The sequence below is a fragment of the Erythrolamprus reginae genome, chromosome 1 (genome assembly GCF_031021105.1).
Source record: "Erythrolamprus reginae isolate rEryReg1 chromosome 1, rEryReg1.hap1, whole genome shotgun sequence".
NCBI classification, from domain to species: Eukaryota; Metazoa; Chordata; class Lepidosauria; order Squamata; family Dipsadidae; genus Erythrolamprus; species Erythrolamprus reginae.
Window position 1 is genome coordinate 280,575,643 of NC_091950.1, and position 19,007 is coordinate 280,594,649.

General features: G+C 37.6%; 1 protein-coding gene across 6 annotated transcripts in view; it reads left to right on the forward strand.

Moving 5' to 3' along the window:
- Positions 1-18,098, forward strand: part of MYO6 (myosin VI) — a 149,936-nt gene extending 131,838 nt beyond the window's left edge. The window contains exons 26-35 of one of the 6 annotated variants that reach the window (XM_070733083.1): positions 24-232; positions 883-961; positions 4,622-4,782; positions 5,694-5,723; positions 6,087-6,125; positions 7,284-7,387; positions 10,227-10,358; positions 12,901-12,927; positions 15,016-15,237; positions 16,668-18,098. In XM_070733083.1, coding sequence (XP_070589184.1) covers positions 24-232; positions 883-961; positions 4,622-4,782; positions 5,694-5,723; positions 6,087-6,125; positions 7,284-7,387; positions 10,227-10,358; positions 12,901-12,927; positions 15,016-15,237; positions 16,668-16,867 — 1,203 coding nt within the window. In that variant the 3' untranslated portion in view covers positions 16,868-18,098. The remainder of the gene's footprint in view (positions 1-23; positions 233-882; positions 962-4,621; positions 4,783-5,693; positions 5,724-6,086; positions 6,126-7,283; positions 7,388-10,226; positions 10,359-12,900; positions 12,928-15,015; positions 15,238-16,667) is intronic. The other 5 variants (XM_070733084.1, XM_070733085.1, XM_070733087.1 and 2 more) reach the window with 5 other exon arrangements.
- Positions 18,099-19,007: the final 909 nt, after the last annotated feature.

Here is a 19,007-nt window from a genome sequence, read left to right on the forward strand (position 1 = left end):
TGTTTTTACGACTTGTTTTCCAGGCCACTGTCATGCCTAGACAACAGATTCAGAAGGAATATGATGCCCTAGTTAAAAGCTCTGAGAAACTTTTGAGTGCCCTTCAGAAAAAGAAGAAGCAAGAGGAGGAAGCCGAAAGATTGAGACGTATCCAAGAAGAAATGGAGAGAGAAAGGAAAAGGCGTGAGGAAGAGGAGAAGCGTCGGAAGAAGGAAGAGGAAGAAAGGCGACTGTGAGTCTGAAATAATCTAGATAAAGAGTGGAAGAAGCAAAGGCAAATGTCAAGCACCAGAGAAATCAGGAGATTCAGGCTCAGTGTTCTCAAATGAATATAAAGATTTATTTATTTTATTTATTTATTTTGTCCAATACACAATGAGGGTTTTAGTGGGTATATATCTATATATACATAATAAAATACATGAGGAAGGTTATAGAGGAGATACTCATAGTAAAATATATCTAAGAAATAATAGAAAAGAAGATAAAGTAATAGAACATATCAATGAAAGAACAGAAGAAGAAATATAGGAATAGAAGAAAGGTATAGGAGATATAGGAGATCAATAGGACTCTCTCTACAAGAATCAGACCAACTAGTGGTTAAGGGAAACGAGTGGAAGATAAACATTTGTGGTAGGCTGGACTTAGATCTCTTGCGAACATGCAGGGACTCTGACTTATGACACATTTTACCCCTCCCTCAGGCTCAATTTGGCCATCTCCAACACCAGCCTGTTAAACAAAAGCCATATTTTGAAAGTGACTGCTGTTTCCAAGCAGTTCTGAGTTCTGTCACAAATACAAAAACAATAAAATTTGAGGGAAAGTGGGTGAAATGGTTTTAATGTATCTAATGGGATTTCAATTTTTTCCATCTAGGAAATATGAGATTGAAGCAAAGAGAAAATTGGATGAAGAAGAAAGGAAAAAGAGAGAGGATGAAGAAAGAAGAATTCAGGTGTGGTTGAATAGGCATTTCTTGTGCTGCGTTTTCCATACCATGATCCACAGATATAATGTGCTGTGCACATGCATGAGATGATGGTGACTTGGGTCCCTTCTGATTTAATCATGTGGATCTTCAAATCATCCTATTACGACAATGTTATATTGTCCACACAACTTTTGGGATGAGCCAACTAGACATTCTGCCACCAACTGTTTTACTCCAGAGGAATCTGCTCTTCTGCTAATTTATTAGGGAGAGAAAAATGTCAATCTCTTTAGATTATACTGTATGTTATTAATTATAAATTATAAAGTCTAAATGAAATTGGGCAGAATCCAATGGCTTTTGTTTATACATGATAATTAATACATATAGTGCCAACAATTGAAGAACATTAATTATCAACTGAACATCATTTTTTTCTGTTTTTGCCCAAGGAGTTTTGTTGGTTATGTCAGTCATATATGTCTTGATATAAACATTTGTTTTGAAAACATGTTTTGCCAAGCTTGGGCAATAACATTTTAGTAGACTTCCTTCCAGTCTCAGCAGCAAAGCAGATGTTCCTTTCTGTAGAGTTTTCTCTCAGGCCATATTTAGTCAGCTTTTCTTTTGATGAATGCTACACCGAGTAATCTAAAACAGATCTGCATAAGAAAGCATTCATAGCAGAAAGAAAGATTACATGGCAATATCATGATCAGAATAAATGATGGTGCCAGTGCTCATTGTTCTAGGAAGCCTGCTAGGATAGGGGAAAAACTTCGTGGATTTACTCTTCGGAAAAGAAAGTTCAAGTGAAATTTTCAGACTGTATCAGCATTAATGCATTAAAATACGATTACTTGAGTCTTAAACTGTCAGTTTCATAATTTCCATAAGATGTACAAAATTCGTGTATTAGAAGTAGACGCCTGTAGAACACTACAATATTCTCTACAATTTTATCACTGAAACCAATTAAATATATCATCTTGGAATGAATTTGTCTTTTGATACAATAAAAAACAATTCCCTTATGCTGTCATTGTAGAACTAGACTACAAAGCATATTTCTGCAGCCAAGTGTCTGAGATGGCCATGCAGTAGTGTTACAGTCATCACAATCATATTCCTTAGGCATCTGTTGATAGTGTGGGATAATTTTAAAGTACAAGATGGATGGGTTGTATCCAGTGAGATTTTCAGAGTTGAGTTGGACAGTGAGGAGGCTGGGGAGGAACGTGGGCCAGGCCTGGAGTCTGGAGAAGGCTCGGTGCCAGAGGCAGGGATCCAGCCAGGACCTTTGGGGAGATCGGTCCCACCTCCAGAACCTTCAGAGGCTGACATGAGCGAGATAGAGGAACAATTTGTGCATACGCGGGACTGCCATTAGGCAAGAACAGTTCGAGAGGAGAAGGACTACTTGGGAGTAAAACTTGGAGATAATTGACCTCTCCCATAAGCTATATAAGTGGAGAACTTGAAAGGGTTCATTGCAGGAAGCAACTCAGTTCATCTCTAGCTCTCATCATTGCAACCCAGACTCTGTTTCTGTTTGGATTTGCCAAGTTTTCCTGCAAATTAATTCTGGGCATTTTGCCAAAGACGAGCAAGGTTCGGGTGTGTTATCTGCCTTTCTCTGAAGCAGAGTAACTGGACTTGTTTTCCTATGTGTGGACTTATTACAGCTGTTAATGAAAATAATTATCAGCTGTTATGAATAAAAAGAGATTTGTGGGATGCCGTTTATGCTTTCTTACTTAATCAGGAAACCTATGTCAGAGCATTGCGTTAGGATCAGCCCCTTGCTCAACGGCAGCACCTGATTGGTTCAGCCGCCTATTGCTTGGAACCTATTCCTGTAATGGCTTCAGCAATATTGGTTAGTCTGCCAGGACAATATTTTTACAGTCCAATCAACAATAACAAAAAGAAAATTGCTGTTCTGGCCACCATTGCCAGAAAAAGCAGCCAGGATGCTCAGAAGGGGAACCAGCCTCTCCCCCTCCCGAGGTCAAACACAATTCTGATGCAGCCTTCAATGAAATCAAATTTGACACCCCACTAATAACTGTATTACTTTTCAGCAACTTTCCAGAGGTGTATATTGATACAGGAAAACATTAAAAATCTTGAGCCAAGAGATTTATTTATTTGGCTAAATGGATGCTACAGTAGCAGTAATCAGAATAACAAATATAATAAAAAATACAGTATTAACAAAAGTTACAGCTTCAAATAAATTAAAATATTCTGAGATACTGACCATCTGATACCTTTTGAATGATACAGATAGTCCTCAAGTCACAACCACAATTGGGCCCAAAATTTATGTTGCTAAATGAAACATTTGTTAAGTGAGTTTGCCCCATTTTACGACTTTTCTTGCCACAGTTGTTAAGTGAATAATTGCATTTGTTAAATTAGTAACATGGTTGTTAAGTGAATCTGAATTCCCCATTGACTTTACTGATCACAGAAGGTTGCAAAAGGGGATCACATGATCTTGGGACAAAGCAATTGTCATAAGAGTCACTTCCCAAGCATCTGAATTTTGACCATGTGACCATGGGGAAGCTGCAGTCATAATGTGGAAAGTGGCCACAAGTCTCTTTTTTTTCAGTGCCATTGTTAACTTTGAATGGTCACTACACAAAATGTTGTACCTTGAGGACTATCTGTACAGAATAATCTCTTCTCCGTCCATCCCTCTGCAATCCAGGCTGTTTCTGATACAGCTAATGTAATTTATGGTGTGTAATGCAATTTTAAATATCAGTCAGACTTGGACTCCTTACCTTTGTATCTTTTAGATTTAAACGAGTTTAGGGTAAACTAAGAAGCACCTATCCAAAGAAGTCTCAGTGTGCCTGTCCAACTTGTTTGAGGTTGGGAAATTTAGTAGTTAGTATTCAGAGTGGAGACATCCAAAGAACTGCAGGGAATGCAAGGCTACAATACAAAAGGAAAGGAAAAAAGCAGAAGAAAATGTCAGATTATTTTCATGAAGATTTTCTTCTTCTTAATGAAGGAGTTAGAATTGATTTGAAGGAGACTTTACCTTTTAAGATTGTCTGAACCTTAGTTTGCTTCATCTATTGGTTGTAATGTAGGTGTATCAAACTTGATTTCATTGAGGGCAACATCAGGTTTGTGTTTGACCTCAATGGGATTGAGTGGGCATGGCTAGAATGGGCAGGGCCAGCTTGATGTCACTTGTGTTGGAGGGCACCTGTGGAGGCCTGAGCACACTGCCAGAAAAAACGGGCTTTTGAACTCTGTTTTCGGCTCTGACGGCCTCCAGCAACCCTCTGCTAGCAAAAATGGTGTTGCCTGCTGCCCTCGCGAGCTCTGTTTTTGCTGGCAGAGGCACCCTGGGTTGGTCCTTTGCTATTTCCAGGATGGCCCCATGGGCCAGATCTAAGCATCCTGCAGGCCTTGACTTTGACACCCCTGTTGTCATGAATTATGATTGAATAGCAGTAACCATTTGCACATAATTGGGCTAGCTTGTAATTGCAAACCACAAAGTGGTATTCCTTAAAGTGTTTCTAAGAGTATTAGTTCTAAAAATCCTAGTTAGCATGGCTTCTAGCATGCTGTATTGGATCTAGCTAGACAGTCCTTCTGCTGTATCAATGGAAAAATAGATATTTTGGTTAAATTGTCTCTTTCATGGCTTTGCAGGCTGAAGTTGAGGCTCAGCTGGCCATAGAACGTGAAGAAGCGAGTCAGCAGCAAACCATTCTCGAACAAGAGCGCAGAGATCATGAGCTGGCTTTGCGAATTGCCCAAAATGAATCTGAGCTCATCAACGATGAGGCTCAGCTGGACCCAAGTTTGCGCAGGTATTGTACTTTTTTGGTGATGCTGCTGGAAAAGGCAGTTGTATAATAAATTGTATAATAATGATGACGATAACGAGAACACTGTCATTAAATCAAGCTAACATGATGCTGCATATCTTCCTGTATTTAGAGACTCATAATTTAGAAAAAAACTTTCTAACAGTAAGGGTGATAAACCAATGTAACAGTTTGCCACAGGAGGTGGTGGGCTCGCCTTCACTGGAGGTCTTCAAACAGAGACTGGACAGTCATCTTTCTGGGATGGCTTAACGTTTTTTTAAAAAAATTTTTTATTGGTTTTGCACATTAAAAAAATAACATAAAACAAACATAAAACAGTGCACAGTGCATGTGCCCATAACCCGACTGGTAATTTATAATAAATATAAAACGTAAGCTAGACAACTTTGCAGAAGGCATAGTGATCCTTGCAGGAGATTTTAATTTGGAATTAACAGCAGGAAAGGGGGAAAAGAAAAAGTTGACCATCTGATACCTTTTGAATGATACAGATAGTCCTCAAGTCACAACCACAATTGGGCCCAAAATTTATGTTGCTAAATGAAACATTTGTTAAGTGAGTTTGCCCCATTTTAAGCTTGGGATTGAAGGGAGGTGGGTTCCAGTGACTATATTCTGTGATGTTTATAGAGAGACTTCAAACTAATCTCCTTACAGCGTGAAGTGACCTTATTGGGATGATTGTAGACCTGTAATGGTGATGAGAGAAGTGAAAGTCAATGCACCTATCATTTAACAACTTAAATAAATGTTTAACACCACTTATTGAAGCCAGATTCCTGGTGAGCTTATAAAAACATCATTTTATGCCCAGGATGATCTTGTAATGTTTTACATCAGTGCCCAATTTAGGAGTATTTCAGACTAACCTAAATATGTTCTGTTCGCAGACTCAAAGGAACAAAGTGTCAAATGACCACGTATGAAAACATTTTTCCCTTTTGAGAAAGTCTATAAAAATTGAGAGTGGGAGAGTAAAATTATTCTAATGTTCACTTTAAAAATAATTTGCAAAATAATTCACTTTATTTCACTAATTAATCACAATTTGATCATGCAATCAATACACTCCATTTGAGTATCAGTCTATCAAATCAATTATATGTGAGTACAAATGCTTGTGATTTAATTTTAATTTAAATATTGCATACCTGAAAGGTATACATACAAAGAACTGGTTAATTCAGAGTATTTATTATACTATGTTATCAGGTAATATTGTAAAATAATGCATTAAATCTTGTATCATAATTCCCTAACATACTTTCCTCATGTTTTTATAGGGAACAAATTGCCAAAGAAATGTCAGAATACTTATCTAGGTGGGTGTAACAGATTGCCAGAAAGAAATCAGTTTAATCACCAAATGCAATAACTATAAGATAAAGTTAATTTATAAATTCCATTTAGAATCGATTAGAATCGAATAAAATTCCTTATTGGCCAAGTGTGATTGGTCACACAAGGAATTTGTATTTGGTGCATATGCTCTCAGTGTACATAAAAAGAAAATATATATTTGTCAAGTATCATGAGATTCTTAATGATTGTCATTGGGTTCAAATAAGCAATCAGGAAACAATCAGTATTAATATACATTGTAAGGATACAAGCAACAAGTTACAATCATACAGTCATAAGTGGGAGGAGATGGGTAATAGGAATGATGAAAAAACTAATAGTGATAGTAATGCAGCATTAGTGAATAGTTTGACAATGGGGAGGGAAATATTTGTTTAATTCATGTATGTAAAAAATATACATTCTAATCAAGATTCATTCACTACACCACTTTAGTACCCATTTCCTTTATAATTCACTATTATATTTATGAATTGCATGAATAGGAATTATTTTTTGATAAAGTTTTGCTAGGAATTACTTTTTGATAAAGTTTTGCTAGGAATTACTTTTTGATAAAGTTTTGCTATTATTTTGCTCTAGGAAGAATTATTCTATTTTCTTAAAAAAAACTGGGATGCAATGTCAAGAATTTCCAAATCTGCAATTTTTAATTTAGAAACATAGAAACATAGAAGTCTGACGGCAGAAAAAGACCTCATGGTCCATCTAGTCTGCCCTTATACTATTTTCTGTATTTAATCTCAGGATGGATATATGTTTATCCCAGGCATGTTTAAATTCAGTTACTGTGGATTTATCTACCACGTCTGCTGGAATTTCCCTTTAGACCTTTGTATAGAGAACTAGGTCTTTACATAATGTGTCCATTTAGGTTTTTTTTGGAAACTGTTTTTTTAAAAAAGACCACAGTTATTTTAGATGACGTTTTTGATTAGTTTGTAAATTAGTAATTCGCAATCTAAATTTCCTTTTCTCTTAAATAAATATGCTCAAGAAGCATGTCATAGATGTTACCAATCTTTGCACCTGATGAGTCCTTTCCACTTTGCACTCTCGACCTCAATTGTTCCTTTCTTGAATATTTCTATATTTTTTGTTTATTTGGATGTGTTTAGGGGACCTTCAGTTCAAGCTACCAAAGCTGCAGCCGTCATTAAAAAGCATGACCTTAGCAAGTGGAAGTATGCAGACCTGCGAGATACAATCAATACCTCTTGTGGTGAGTGTTGTCCTGTTTGGAATGTAGGTAGTGTCAGGATACATCAATATTTGGATTTTTCTCTATCTCACAGAGTTTTGAAAGCCTATAAAATGAATTGATACCATTCTTGGTTCACTAAATAATTATTTATTCCTCTCTAAAGAAGAAAACGCCTTGAGCAAAGTTACTTCAAACAGCTCCATATGTCAAAAGAAAAGAAAGGTTGAAGAATTCAAAACTAAGCCACATGTAGGAACCAGCAGGGTTAATTCACTGAATATAATGCAAAGTCATTACGTTTAAACTTAATCTAAAATGATTATTGCTAATGACTTTTAAATAGTTTACTTGGTCTATTGTCAATATCAATCATTTATATTTAAAGTTGAGTGCAATTCATGGATCTGAAAACTTTCAGATGTCGCTGGAATAATAATAATAAAGGTTTTTAGTTATTTTAACATTAGATTTGTCATATGCTGTTTTATTATTGTTGTTAGCCGCCCCGAGTCTACGGAGAGGGGCGGCATAGAAATCTAATAAGTAAGTAAGTGAGTGAGTGAGTGAGTGAGTGAGTGAGTGAGTGAGTGAGTGAGTGAGTGTTGGAGGTAAAAATCTGGAAGGCTTTAGTCTGCCTATACAACTTGTATCAGCTGTTTCTAGTTTTTGCAGAGTAGTTTCTACCAAGCTCAAGATTGACAGAATCAGATTAACTAAGGGGCCTGTTGAATTCAATGAACTCTCCTTTCTTTTCCCCAACCTAGGATACTAGTTCAAATTCATCCCCATATCCCATTTTTCTTTAAAAGGGAAATCATGCTCATAACTAAATTGGATATTAGGATATATTAAATCTATACTAAATTGGATATTAGGAGATATTAAATCTCCTAATTAGGGAAATATAGGGATATGCCTTATACCTAATTAATCTATTAGTTTGTTTAGCCAGTATTATTAAAGCTGTCTGGCAGTAGCTTTCTATCCCTCCTTGCAGATGGGGATTACATAGTGGACCTTTTGCAGGCAAAGCAGGTGTTAAAAGCTACTCAGCTCCTAAATAGGCAGCAATTGGACAGGTAGCTATTATATAGCTTCACTGAGAGCCATTTCAGTGTAATAAATTCGCTGGGTAGAAACTGTGCAACTGTGATTTCTAGACTCACCTTTGGCACGAAGCCAGCTGGATGACTTCTACTTTCCCTCAGTCAGGAAAAAGACAGTGACAAACTATTTTCAAAAGTGTTGCTTAAAACACTATGTGGACTTTCCATGCATCAGTGGTGGGTTGCTACCAGTTCGTCCCGGTTCCGGTGAACTGGTAGTGCTCCGCCCACCCATCTGGATGTCATCATGGATGATCTGTGCATACGCAGAAGTGGTGTGCGAAGCAAAGGTGCACCCACACATATCTGCGGTTCCGAAACGGTAGCGAGGGTAAGTGAAACCCACTACTGCTATGCATGGACTTGCCCATGCAGTCCCCAGGAGTCAAGACCGACACAAAGATAGATACACACCAGGACAGATAATTTTGATTTTGAGTGAGAGCTGGAAGAGGCCTTGGTTTTTCTTGATCTCTGAAAGGGCCTCTGAAATAGCAGAATAATCATTCATCAGGTTGAAGTTGAGAGCCCCCAAATCCTGATGCATTTATATTGACTTTTTCAGAGCTTGATAATGTGTGTGTGTGTGTGTATGTGTGTTGGGGGGGGGGAAGCTTCATAGAAAATCATGAAATATACACTTTTGTTTGATTTTTCATTGTTCTGAGGCAGCAGTTTTCTCCGCATCGTGTAACCTAGCGCAGGTCTCGTTGGATAGGGATTTAATTGCTATGCTCTCTGTAGTTAAAACCCTCTTTTCCTCAAGTACTGTATATATCAATCCATCAGGAAGGGGGAGGATCAATTGGGCTGAGCTCGACTCTCAAAGGGACTCTGATATTTAGACCAGTGATTTTCAACCTTTTTTGAGCCGCGGCACATTTTTTACATTTACAAAACCCCGGGGCACATTGAGCAGGGGGGGGGGGGGGGGCTAAAAAAAGTTTGGAGAAAAAAATTCTCTCTCTCTCCCTTCCTTCCTCTTTCTTTCTCTCTCTCCATCCCTCTTTCTTTCTCTTCCTTCCTTCCTCTCTTTTTTGCTCTCTTTCTCTCCCTCCTTTCCTACCTCTGTCTTTTTCTCTCTCTCCTTCCCTCCCTCTCTTTCTCTCTCTCTCTTGCTTTCTTTCTCTCTCTTGCTCTCTCTCTTGCTCTGTCTCTTTCTTTCTTTCTTTCTCTTGTTCTCTTTCTCGCTCACTCGCTCTTTCTCTCTCTTGCTTTCTTTCTCTCTCTTTCTTTCTCTTTTTTTCTCTCTCTCTTGCTTTCTTTCTCTCTCTGAGCTTCGCGGCACACCTGACCATGTCTCGCAGCACACTAGTGTGCCACGGCACACTGGTTGAAAAACACTGATTTAGAAAACGTTCATTTAACATCAACCAAGTAAAATAAACAAAGTTTCTAGTGTCTCAGAAAGAAACATATCAACACACATACCTTTGACTATGAGCCTCAAAAGCTCAAAGAGGCCTTTTCCACCCTTGATCTCTGAAAAGGCTTCTAAAATAGCAGAATAAGTAGATAATGTTTGAAAATAACAAAATGGATATTTTATGAATGTAAGCTTTAGAAAATTATCCTTTTTTTTGTACAAATTACCAGTTTATGCATCCTGTATATATGTATGTCATTTTGTAAGTATAAAGAGCTGTAAACTAATTCTTTCCATGTCAACAAATTCATGAGCATATTAATCTATCTGCTTTTCTCACTTGTTTCTCCCTTATTCCATCCCTGGTGCTTTTCCTGGATCAAAGACATTGAATTGCTGGCAGCTTGCAGAGAAGAGTTTCATAGGCGGCTTAAGGTTTATCATGCTTGGAAGGCCAAGAACAAGAAACGCAATACTGAAATGGAACAGCGGGCTCCCAAATCAGTGACGGATTATGGTAAGGGAAAATCTTAATCTAACTCCTCCTCTGCCCCCCACACATACAAAAGTGTGTGTGTGTGTATAGGGAAAGTATCCTTGTGAGCAAAAGTCCCTAGAGAATATTGAGGATCTTATTTTACCACATAAATTTAATTGTCCTATTAGCAGCATCCTAACCCAACAGCATTGGATGGATTGCAGGTTGAGATAGTTTCAGTTCTAGAGCTGAGATAAAAGGCCAGGCTAAATATGATAGATTAGTGAAGGAAGCTAGTAATAAGAGTACAGTGATACCTCGTCTTACAAACGCCTCCTCATACAAACTTTTCGAGATACAAACCCGGGGTTTAAGATTTTTTTGCCTCTTCTTACAAACTATTTTCACCTTACAAACCCACCGCCGCCTCTGGGATGCCCCACCTCCGGACTTCCGTTGCCAGCGAAGCACCCGTTTTTGTGCTGCTGGAATTCTCCTGAGGCTCCCCTCTATGGGAAACCCCACATCCGGACTTCCGTGTTTTTGTGATGCTGCAGGGGAATCCCAGCAGCACAAAAACAGGTGCTTCGCTGGCAACGGAAGTCCGGAGGTGGGGTTTCCCATAGAGGGGAGCCTCAGGAGAATCCCAGCAGCACAAAAATGGGCACTTCGGCTGGCAAAAGGGGTGAATTTTGGGCTTGCACGCATTAATCGCTTTTCCATTGATTCCTATGGGAAACATTGTTTCATCTTACAAACTTTTCACCTTAAGAACCTCGTCCCGGAACCAATTAAGTTTGTAAGACAAGGTATCACTATATTGCTATTTAGAAAGAAGTATAGGAGTATATTGCTAATTGAGTAGTAATTGATGCTTAACTAAGCATCAGCCAGATGTTTGTAGCTTTGCTTTACTACAAGCCAGGTAATTTTTAATTTTTTCTTATCACAACACTTTAAATAAAAGTCACTTGGGCTACCGTGCTTGGCAGGAACCATGGAAAAGGTTTGTGGCATCCATAATCATAGTTGGCCCCAAGTGGTACAGAACATGATCTTCAAATGGAAGAATGTTTGTTGTAGCATATCTAATTCAGATTGTTCCATGTTTTTCAAAGAGGAAGAAGCTGTGCTATTTCAGAAAACCAAATTAAGGAACCATGTTTCTTGTATCAAACAATGCAGGAGTATAGCCAAATGAACTTTTCCTAAGAAATGGCTTGATTTTTGTTGTACATGTTCCTGAGATAGAGTGAGATTTTGGAGTGCAGAGAATTATCTCAAGCAGCTAGACCAGATTGCTCAAATTCTGAGACTAAATATTGGGAGAATGGGAACCAGGATATAGCATGGATTCTGAGGAATAGATCTGGGCTGTTTTTACCCATCTATAAGAGCCCTGTTGGAAAAATCCAAGGCTGATCTAAAATAGCATTCTATTACAGATTTACTTATTTACAGATCTGTAGTAAACCTGCAAGCAGGACAGGAGCAAATAACACACTTTTCCTTATGTTTCTTAAGAACTACTATTTCAAGGTATATAGATTCTATAATGGATGTAATATATTGCCATCATATCTAATCGCCCTTGAGATAACAAGAGACCACCATAGGCAGAGAGAACTAAGTTATTAAAGTTAGAGAGCCGGGGTGGCGCAGCAGGTAGAGTGCAGTACTGCAGGCCACTGAAGCTGACTGCTAGATCTGTAGGTCAGCGGTTCAAATCTCATCACCGGCTCAAGGTTGACTCAGCCTTCCATTCTTCCGAGGTGGGTAAAATGAGGACCCGGATTGTGGGGGCAGTATGCTGGCTCTGTTAAAAAGTGCTATTGCTAACATGTTGTAAGCCGCCTTGAGTCTAAGGAGAAGGGCGGCATAAAAATTGAATGAATGAATGAATGAATGAATGAATGAATGAATGAATGAATGAATGAATGAATGAATGAATGAATAAATAAATAAATAATGCCATCTAGGAAAAACTTCAAAGGAAGACAATTTATTTATTCATTCATTCATTCATTCAATTTTTATGCCACCCTTCTGCTTAGACTCAGGGCGGCTTACAACATGTTAACAATAGCACTTTTTAACAGAGCCAGCATATTGCCCCCACAATCCAGGTCCTCATTTTACCCACCTCGGAAGGATGGAAGGCTGAGTCAACCTTGAGCCGGTGATGAGATTTGAACCGCTGACCCGCAGATCTACAGTCAGCTTCAGTGGCCTGCGGTATAGCACTCTACCTGTTGCGCCACCCCGGCTCATTACATGTTTTAGCTTGCAATTTATGATAGCATTGTATGTAAATGTTGGAATTATTATGCCTTTCCATATTTGATATTGGCAAAATTCCTTTTCTTTAAAAAAAACCCCGAAGCCCTGTTTGCAAAACTCTTTGTGCTTTGCATACCTTTAGCTATAAACAGTGCTCTTGTTCTCGTCCATTGGTTTCTTATGTTGAAGCCATTCCATTCTACCCATTTTGGGTGTCCAGCTTACTGGAAAAAGGAAGTTTTCTTCATTGATCAATGGATTCATTTTCTCTCGCATGCTCAGTATTAAATTTTGTTTTCAGATTTTGCACCATTTATGAACAACTCAAGTAAGTGGGGGGATTATTTCATCTAATTAGGAAAAAAAGGGGGGCAAATGGAACCCACTTTACTAACATAATTGTGTTTTGCTACAGTTATATTTATTCTTTAGAAGCATTCATATGGTCCGTTTTAAATATAGTTAAAAAAATGTTGGTAAAGACATTGGACAGCAGGAATGTTCACACTCTTTTAATAATTTTGGCATCATTTACAGAAACAAATAATTTATTTCAATAAAAATGTGTATACCGTACTAGTTTAATTTTAATTCCTTTCTTCTGCCAAGAGAAAATATTTTCCCCTTGTAGCAAAACATTGAAATTGGTACTAATCAACTAACATTTGGAACAAAACCTAACACTTAGGAACTTGTTTTAGGAGAGAAAATAATTGCCTTTGTTGTGAAGAAAGTGCTTTTTTCCTTACTACATTGATTATCTTTTGGGTGAGGGCAGCTGTGCATGAAAACGAGAAAAAAAGACCTCTACATACCAAGCAAAGAGTTCAAGATGGACACCATCCTATATGTTAATTTAGGTGGTGGGTAGCCAGTCTCCATTAACTGCAGAATGCAGCATGAGGATGTATTGAAAGTGATGAATTGCCTGTCAAATTGATTCATCAATTGAAAACCGATTTCCTTTTTAAAACAATTTTTTAAACAAATAAAATATGTGCTATTGCTTAGGTTTGTCGCGTCAAACGATACATCGTTATGACTGAAGACTGGTCAATATGAAAAAGGTCTTTTTTGCCCATTTTCTTTTCATGGATAAGCTGCTTTAATGTTCACTGGTATTAATGATGAGAAATATTTTAACAGATATTGCCTTTTATAGCAATAGCGAACAGTTGTTATTTCTGTATATATAAACACAATATTTTGGACATTTTTTTCTGTTCCAGTTATATTTAGAAATAAGAGGGCTTATCTAGGAATAAGAGGGCAAATTTGATGTGACTGTGACTTCATCCCTCTTTATTCAACTAAAACCAGATTTATTATTTATAATTTTTCAGCTTGTAGTTAAAATTATCATTGTCAATTTTCCCATAAACTGGAATAGAAAGAAAAATTCCTCTCATGAATAACTGAACTGCTTTCTCTGCAATTGTCCACAACAACCTTGCATTTGAAACCTCCTACTTGAAACTTGAAAAGTCAGAAAAGTTTTTAATGTGAGTCTATGTTAGGAAATTGTGCAGCAGGTGTAAAAAATGTTGGAGACGCTGACATAAATTTGTAGTTTTATATGAATAAATATAATTAATTTCTTTATTTACAGCAGACAAGATAGTCAGGCACACACTAATATCATGAGGTAAATCGTCAAATAAATCCCGACACATAAGACCACTCGGAAGAAAACAATGGAAAAAAAAGGGAAACTCCCCCTTTACACCCACAGCAACCAATCATAACATAGATTACCTCATACAGGAACCAGCACTCTTCAACCAATCAACTACAACTGTTTTTGCTGGGCCATCACACACTGTACTGATCCAGCTATTAAATTAAACATCTTAACAGTCTGCAAATGACTCAAGTGGTTCTTTTTTCTCCATCTATAATGATACCTTATTCTTTTTTCATATCCTTTCACTTCATTTTTCTCCCAGGTTGGAAGGCAATTTTTTTTGGAAAAAAAAAATGCTTTGAGAATTATATCCCAGTGCTGTTACATAGACATTCATTCATTCATTCATGTATTCATTCAATTTCCATAGCCACCCATCTGAGATTCTGAGTGGCTTATGATTCAGAAATTATAAAAACGTATCCATTGGACCTTTGCCATTGGGATTATAGTGTTCCTTCTTCTTTTGCCCTGCATAGTTAACTTCATGGAATAGATTCCTCAGCTGGGATCCAGAGGCCAAACATTTGTTTTCATGTCTGAAACAAAATCCATGTTATTTCAAAAAAAATGTTGTGGGCAATGCAAGATTTCTTTCACTCTTTTGTCTTGACTGAAAGTATTTTCAAACTTGTCCTACTTTTCTGCACAGATTTTTTTTTTTAAAGGTGAAGGTAATGAAGACTGGTTTTGATCTTGGTAACAAATTTTAAATTTAATTATTCCTTATAGCTCAGCAAAATCCAGCAAGTCAGTTGTCGGTTAAACAGCAGCAGGAGATCGAAATGAACCGGCAACAGCGATTTTTCCGAATTCCTTTCATCCGACCAGCAGATCAATACAAGGATCCCCAGAATAAGAAAAAAGGCTGGTGGTATGCTCACTTTGATGGACCCTGGATTGCTCGTCAAATGGAACTTCATCCTGATAAGCAACCCATTTTGCTAGTGGCTGGTTAGTGTTTCATTTTCATTTTTTAAATAAAGTTGGAAGAGTAGGCTTTGTTTATTGACAAGATGTACTACAGGTAAATCAAAAATTATACTGCAAAGAAAAATATTGTTTTATTTAAAAGATCATTTTCACTTTCAGAAGAATCTGAAAAATAAAGCTCAAGTTCCTTTGAATAATGAGATGAGCAGCAAATCAATCAATTAATCAATTAATAATTAATTAATTAATTTGCCAGCTTCTCCCTTGAGAGAAGTAATAGATTAACATTTGTTTATATATTTGATACTCCAAAATTACATATTATAAACATAAAACATGATAAAAATATAAAATCAATGTCTTTCTTAACATGAAATATATATTCATCCCTGCAGGTTATTATTTCCTGCTATGAAAACTGATCGCAATGCAAAGTTGATTTTTACATTACAGCTTATTTTGTCAGTTCACATTTCCTGTTGCATTATGGGTCTCAAGGATTCCAAGTATTTGAGATATAGGTGATTGGAGGATTATATAAGATGAATTACAAGAAGTTGAATACAGTGATACCTTGTCTTACGAACTTAATTGGTTCCAGGATGAGGTTTGTAAGGTGAAAAGTTTGTAAGACGAAACAATGTTTCCCATAGGAATCAATGGAAAAGCGATTAATGCGTGCAAGCCCAAAACTCACCCCTTTTGCCAGCTGAAGCGCCCATTTTTGCGCTGCTGGGATTCCCCTGAGGCTCCCCTCCATGGGAAACCCCACCTATGGACTTCCATGTTTTTGTGATGCTGCAGGGGAATCCCAGCAGCACAAAAAGGGGTTCTTCCCTGGCAATGGAAGTCCGGAGGTGGGGTTTCCCAGCGAGGGGAGCCTCAACGAAATTGCAGCATCGCAAAAACACGAAAGTCCTCAAAACTCCACCTCCAAACTTCCGTGTTTTTGTGATGCTGCGATTTCACTGAGGCTCCCCTCGCTGGGAAACCCCCCCTTGGACTTCCATTGCTAGCAAAGCATCCATTTTTGCGCTGCTGGGATTCCCCTGCAGCATTGCAAAAACACGGAAGTCCGGAGGTGGTGTTTCCCATGGAGGGGAGCCTCAGGGGAATTCCAGCAGCACAAAAACAGGCGCTTTGCTGGCACAGAAGTCCGGAGGCGGGGCATCCCAGTGGCGGTGGCTTGGGTTTGTAAGGTGAAAATTGTTTGGAAGAAGAGGCAAAAAAATCTTAAACCCCGGGTTTGTATCTCAAAAAGTTTGTATGACGAGGGGTTTGTAAGATTAGGTATCACTGTAGTTGTAGATCTCTTCTTCTAAAGGCAATATGTTTGAAAAGAAGCTAGTGGTTGTTATAATTTTGTTCTCAATGTTGCACGTGTGTCCAAACTTAAAAGAGGTAGGTTTGCATTATAACTTTTGTAAAATCTGCGGTTTCCTTCATTCCAGGCAAGGATGACATGGAGATGTGTGAGCTGAACCTTGAAGAAACTGGCCTGACTCGTAAGCGAGGTGCTGAAATTTTGCCACGGCAGTTTGAAGAGATTTGGGAACGCTGTGGTGGAATCCAGTATCTTCAAAATGCAATTGAGAGCAAACAAGCTCGGCCGACTTATGCAACTGCTATGCTGCAGAACTTGTTGAAATAAATAGTTATTTTGCACCTTCTGAATACACCAGAACTTTTAACATTCCATAATCATGTAGAGATGTTTAATATGAACCAATTTTATTAATGTGTCGATTTTTAGCTTGTACTATTGATGTCTTAATTTGTGTAGTGAGCTCATTCATTCTCAAGATCTAAATTTTTTCTTTCAGTCAAATATGCTGTTTACTTCAAGCCAGCATATGATAATACAGAAAACACTGTAATATAGAGCAGAAATGTTTAATCTATGTCTCCTATTGTGCTGTAATCCAACGTCTGTCAATTCCAGCTAATATAGTCAGTGCTATGGGGTAAAAGTCCAGCAATGGTTGGAGAGCTGGAGACCTCCCTGATGTAGCATAACATACTACCAATATGTAGATTAGAACTACCCAAAGTGGCGTTTTATCTTCTGTAACACACGTCCCAGATAGTATCTGGAAAATGAGTTTCCGCAAAGTAGAAAAAGCCATGTTTTCTTTACACTAGGCTAACTAGAACTGTGAAGCCTTAATGTTCTTAACATTTGATGTACATAAGTTAAAGTAGACTCCTATAATGGTGAACGATAACCCTTCAATATCCCTCGCAAACAAACATTTTGGGGAAATGTGTCTTAAGGTAGATCGCCGAATGTCATGTACTGAATATAGAAAAACTTGAGCCTGAAGTGCTTTAGCAATTCAGAACTGAAACAGTTTGATGCACTTTTAAGCAGTTGTGGCATATGTGTGTTTGTCTTGTTTTTTAAACTGCTTTATTTTATTTTTTACAAAACAAGTTCAACCAGACGATTAACGTTTAATTTGAATATGGGGACCTGTGTTGTCCTTCTATGCACCACTGCAATGAATATAGATTAAGTAGATTTTTCCCCCTAACTCCTGATGAAATGGCAGAACCGTGGCAGTTCTTGTTACATCATGCTGCTCCAAACTGTTTAACTTCAAAGTGTTCAAGATTTTTTCCCTCTCTACTAATCTAATAGATCTTTTCTTGTTGCTAATCTCTCAAATTCAGGTTTTGTGGGCTTTTCTTTTCTATTCAGCAGGGTTTCCTTTACAGTCATTAAAATACTTATAGCAGTTATTTCTTCCAGAAAGTTTTAAATTGTCTTTGGTTGATGTTGCAAAATAACCTAATGTCAACAAATCTTGGTGTTATCACAGTTTTGGGATTTTTAGAGAAATTAAGAAATGTCACTTAATTAAAAAAATGCAGATACCACACTAGGAGAGTTTATTTCCTTTATTTCTCAGCTCTGATTTTTAAATCTTCAAATAAGATTTTTTTAAAAAAATGAACTGACTTTGACTACTATATTTTGGCCAGATTGGGTGTAAAAAAGAAAACACATTCATAAGTCTAAGCAATATTCTTAACTATTATGGTAGTATGGTAAATGATTTAGCTTTACTAGATAAATGGTCAAAGCAATGGAAACTGCAGTTTAATGTTTCCAAATGTAAAATAATGCACTTGGGGAAAAGGAATCCTCAATCTGAGTATTGTATTGGCAGTTCTGTGTTAGCAAATACTTCAAAAGAAAAGGATTTAGGGGTAATGATTTCTGACAGTCTCAAAATGGGTGAACAGTGCAGTCAGGCGGTAGGGAAAGCAAGTAGGATGCTTGGCTGCATAGCTAGAGGTATAACAAGCAGGAAGAGGGAGATTATGATCCCGCTATATAGAATGCTGGTGAGACCACATTTGGAATACTGTGTTCAGTTCTGGAGACCTCACCTACAAAAAGATATTGACAAAATTGAACGGGTCCAAAGACGGGGCTACAAGAATGGTGGAAGGTCTTAAGCATAAAACGTATCAGGAAAGACTTAATGAACTCAATCTGTATAGTCTGGAGGACAGAAGAGGAAAAGGGGGGACATGATCGAAACATTTTAAATATATTAAAGGGTTAAATAAGGTCCAGGAGGGAAGTGTTTTTAATAGGAAAGTGAACACAAGAACAAGGGGTCACAATCTGAAGTTAGTTGGGGGAAAGATCAAAAGCAACATGAGAAAATATTATTTTACTGAAAGAGTAGTAGATCCTTGGAACAAACTTCCAGCAGACGTGGTAGATAAATCCACAGTAACTGAATTTAAACCATGCCTGGGATAAACATATATCCATC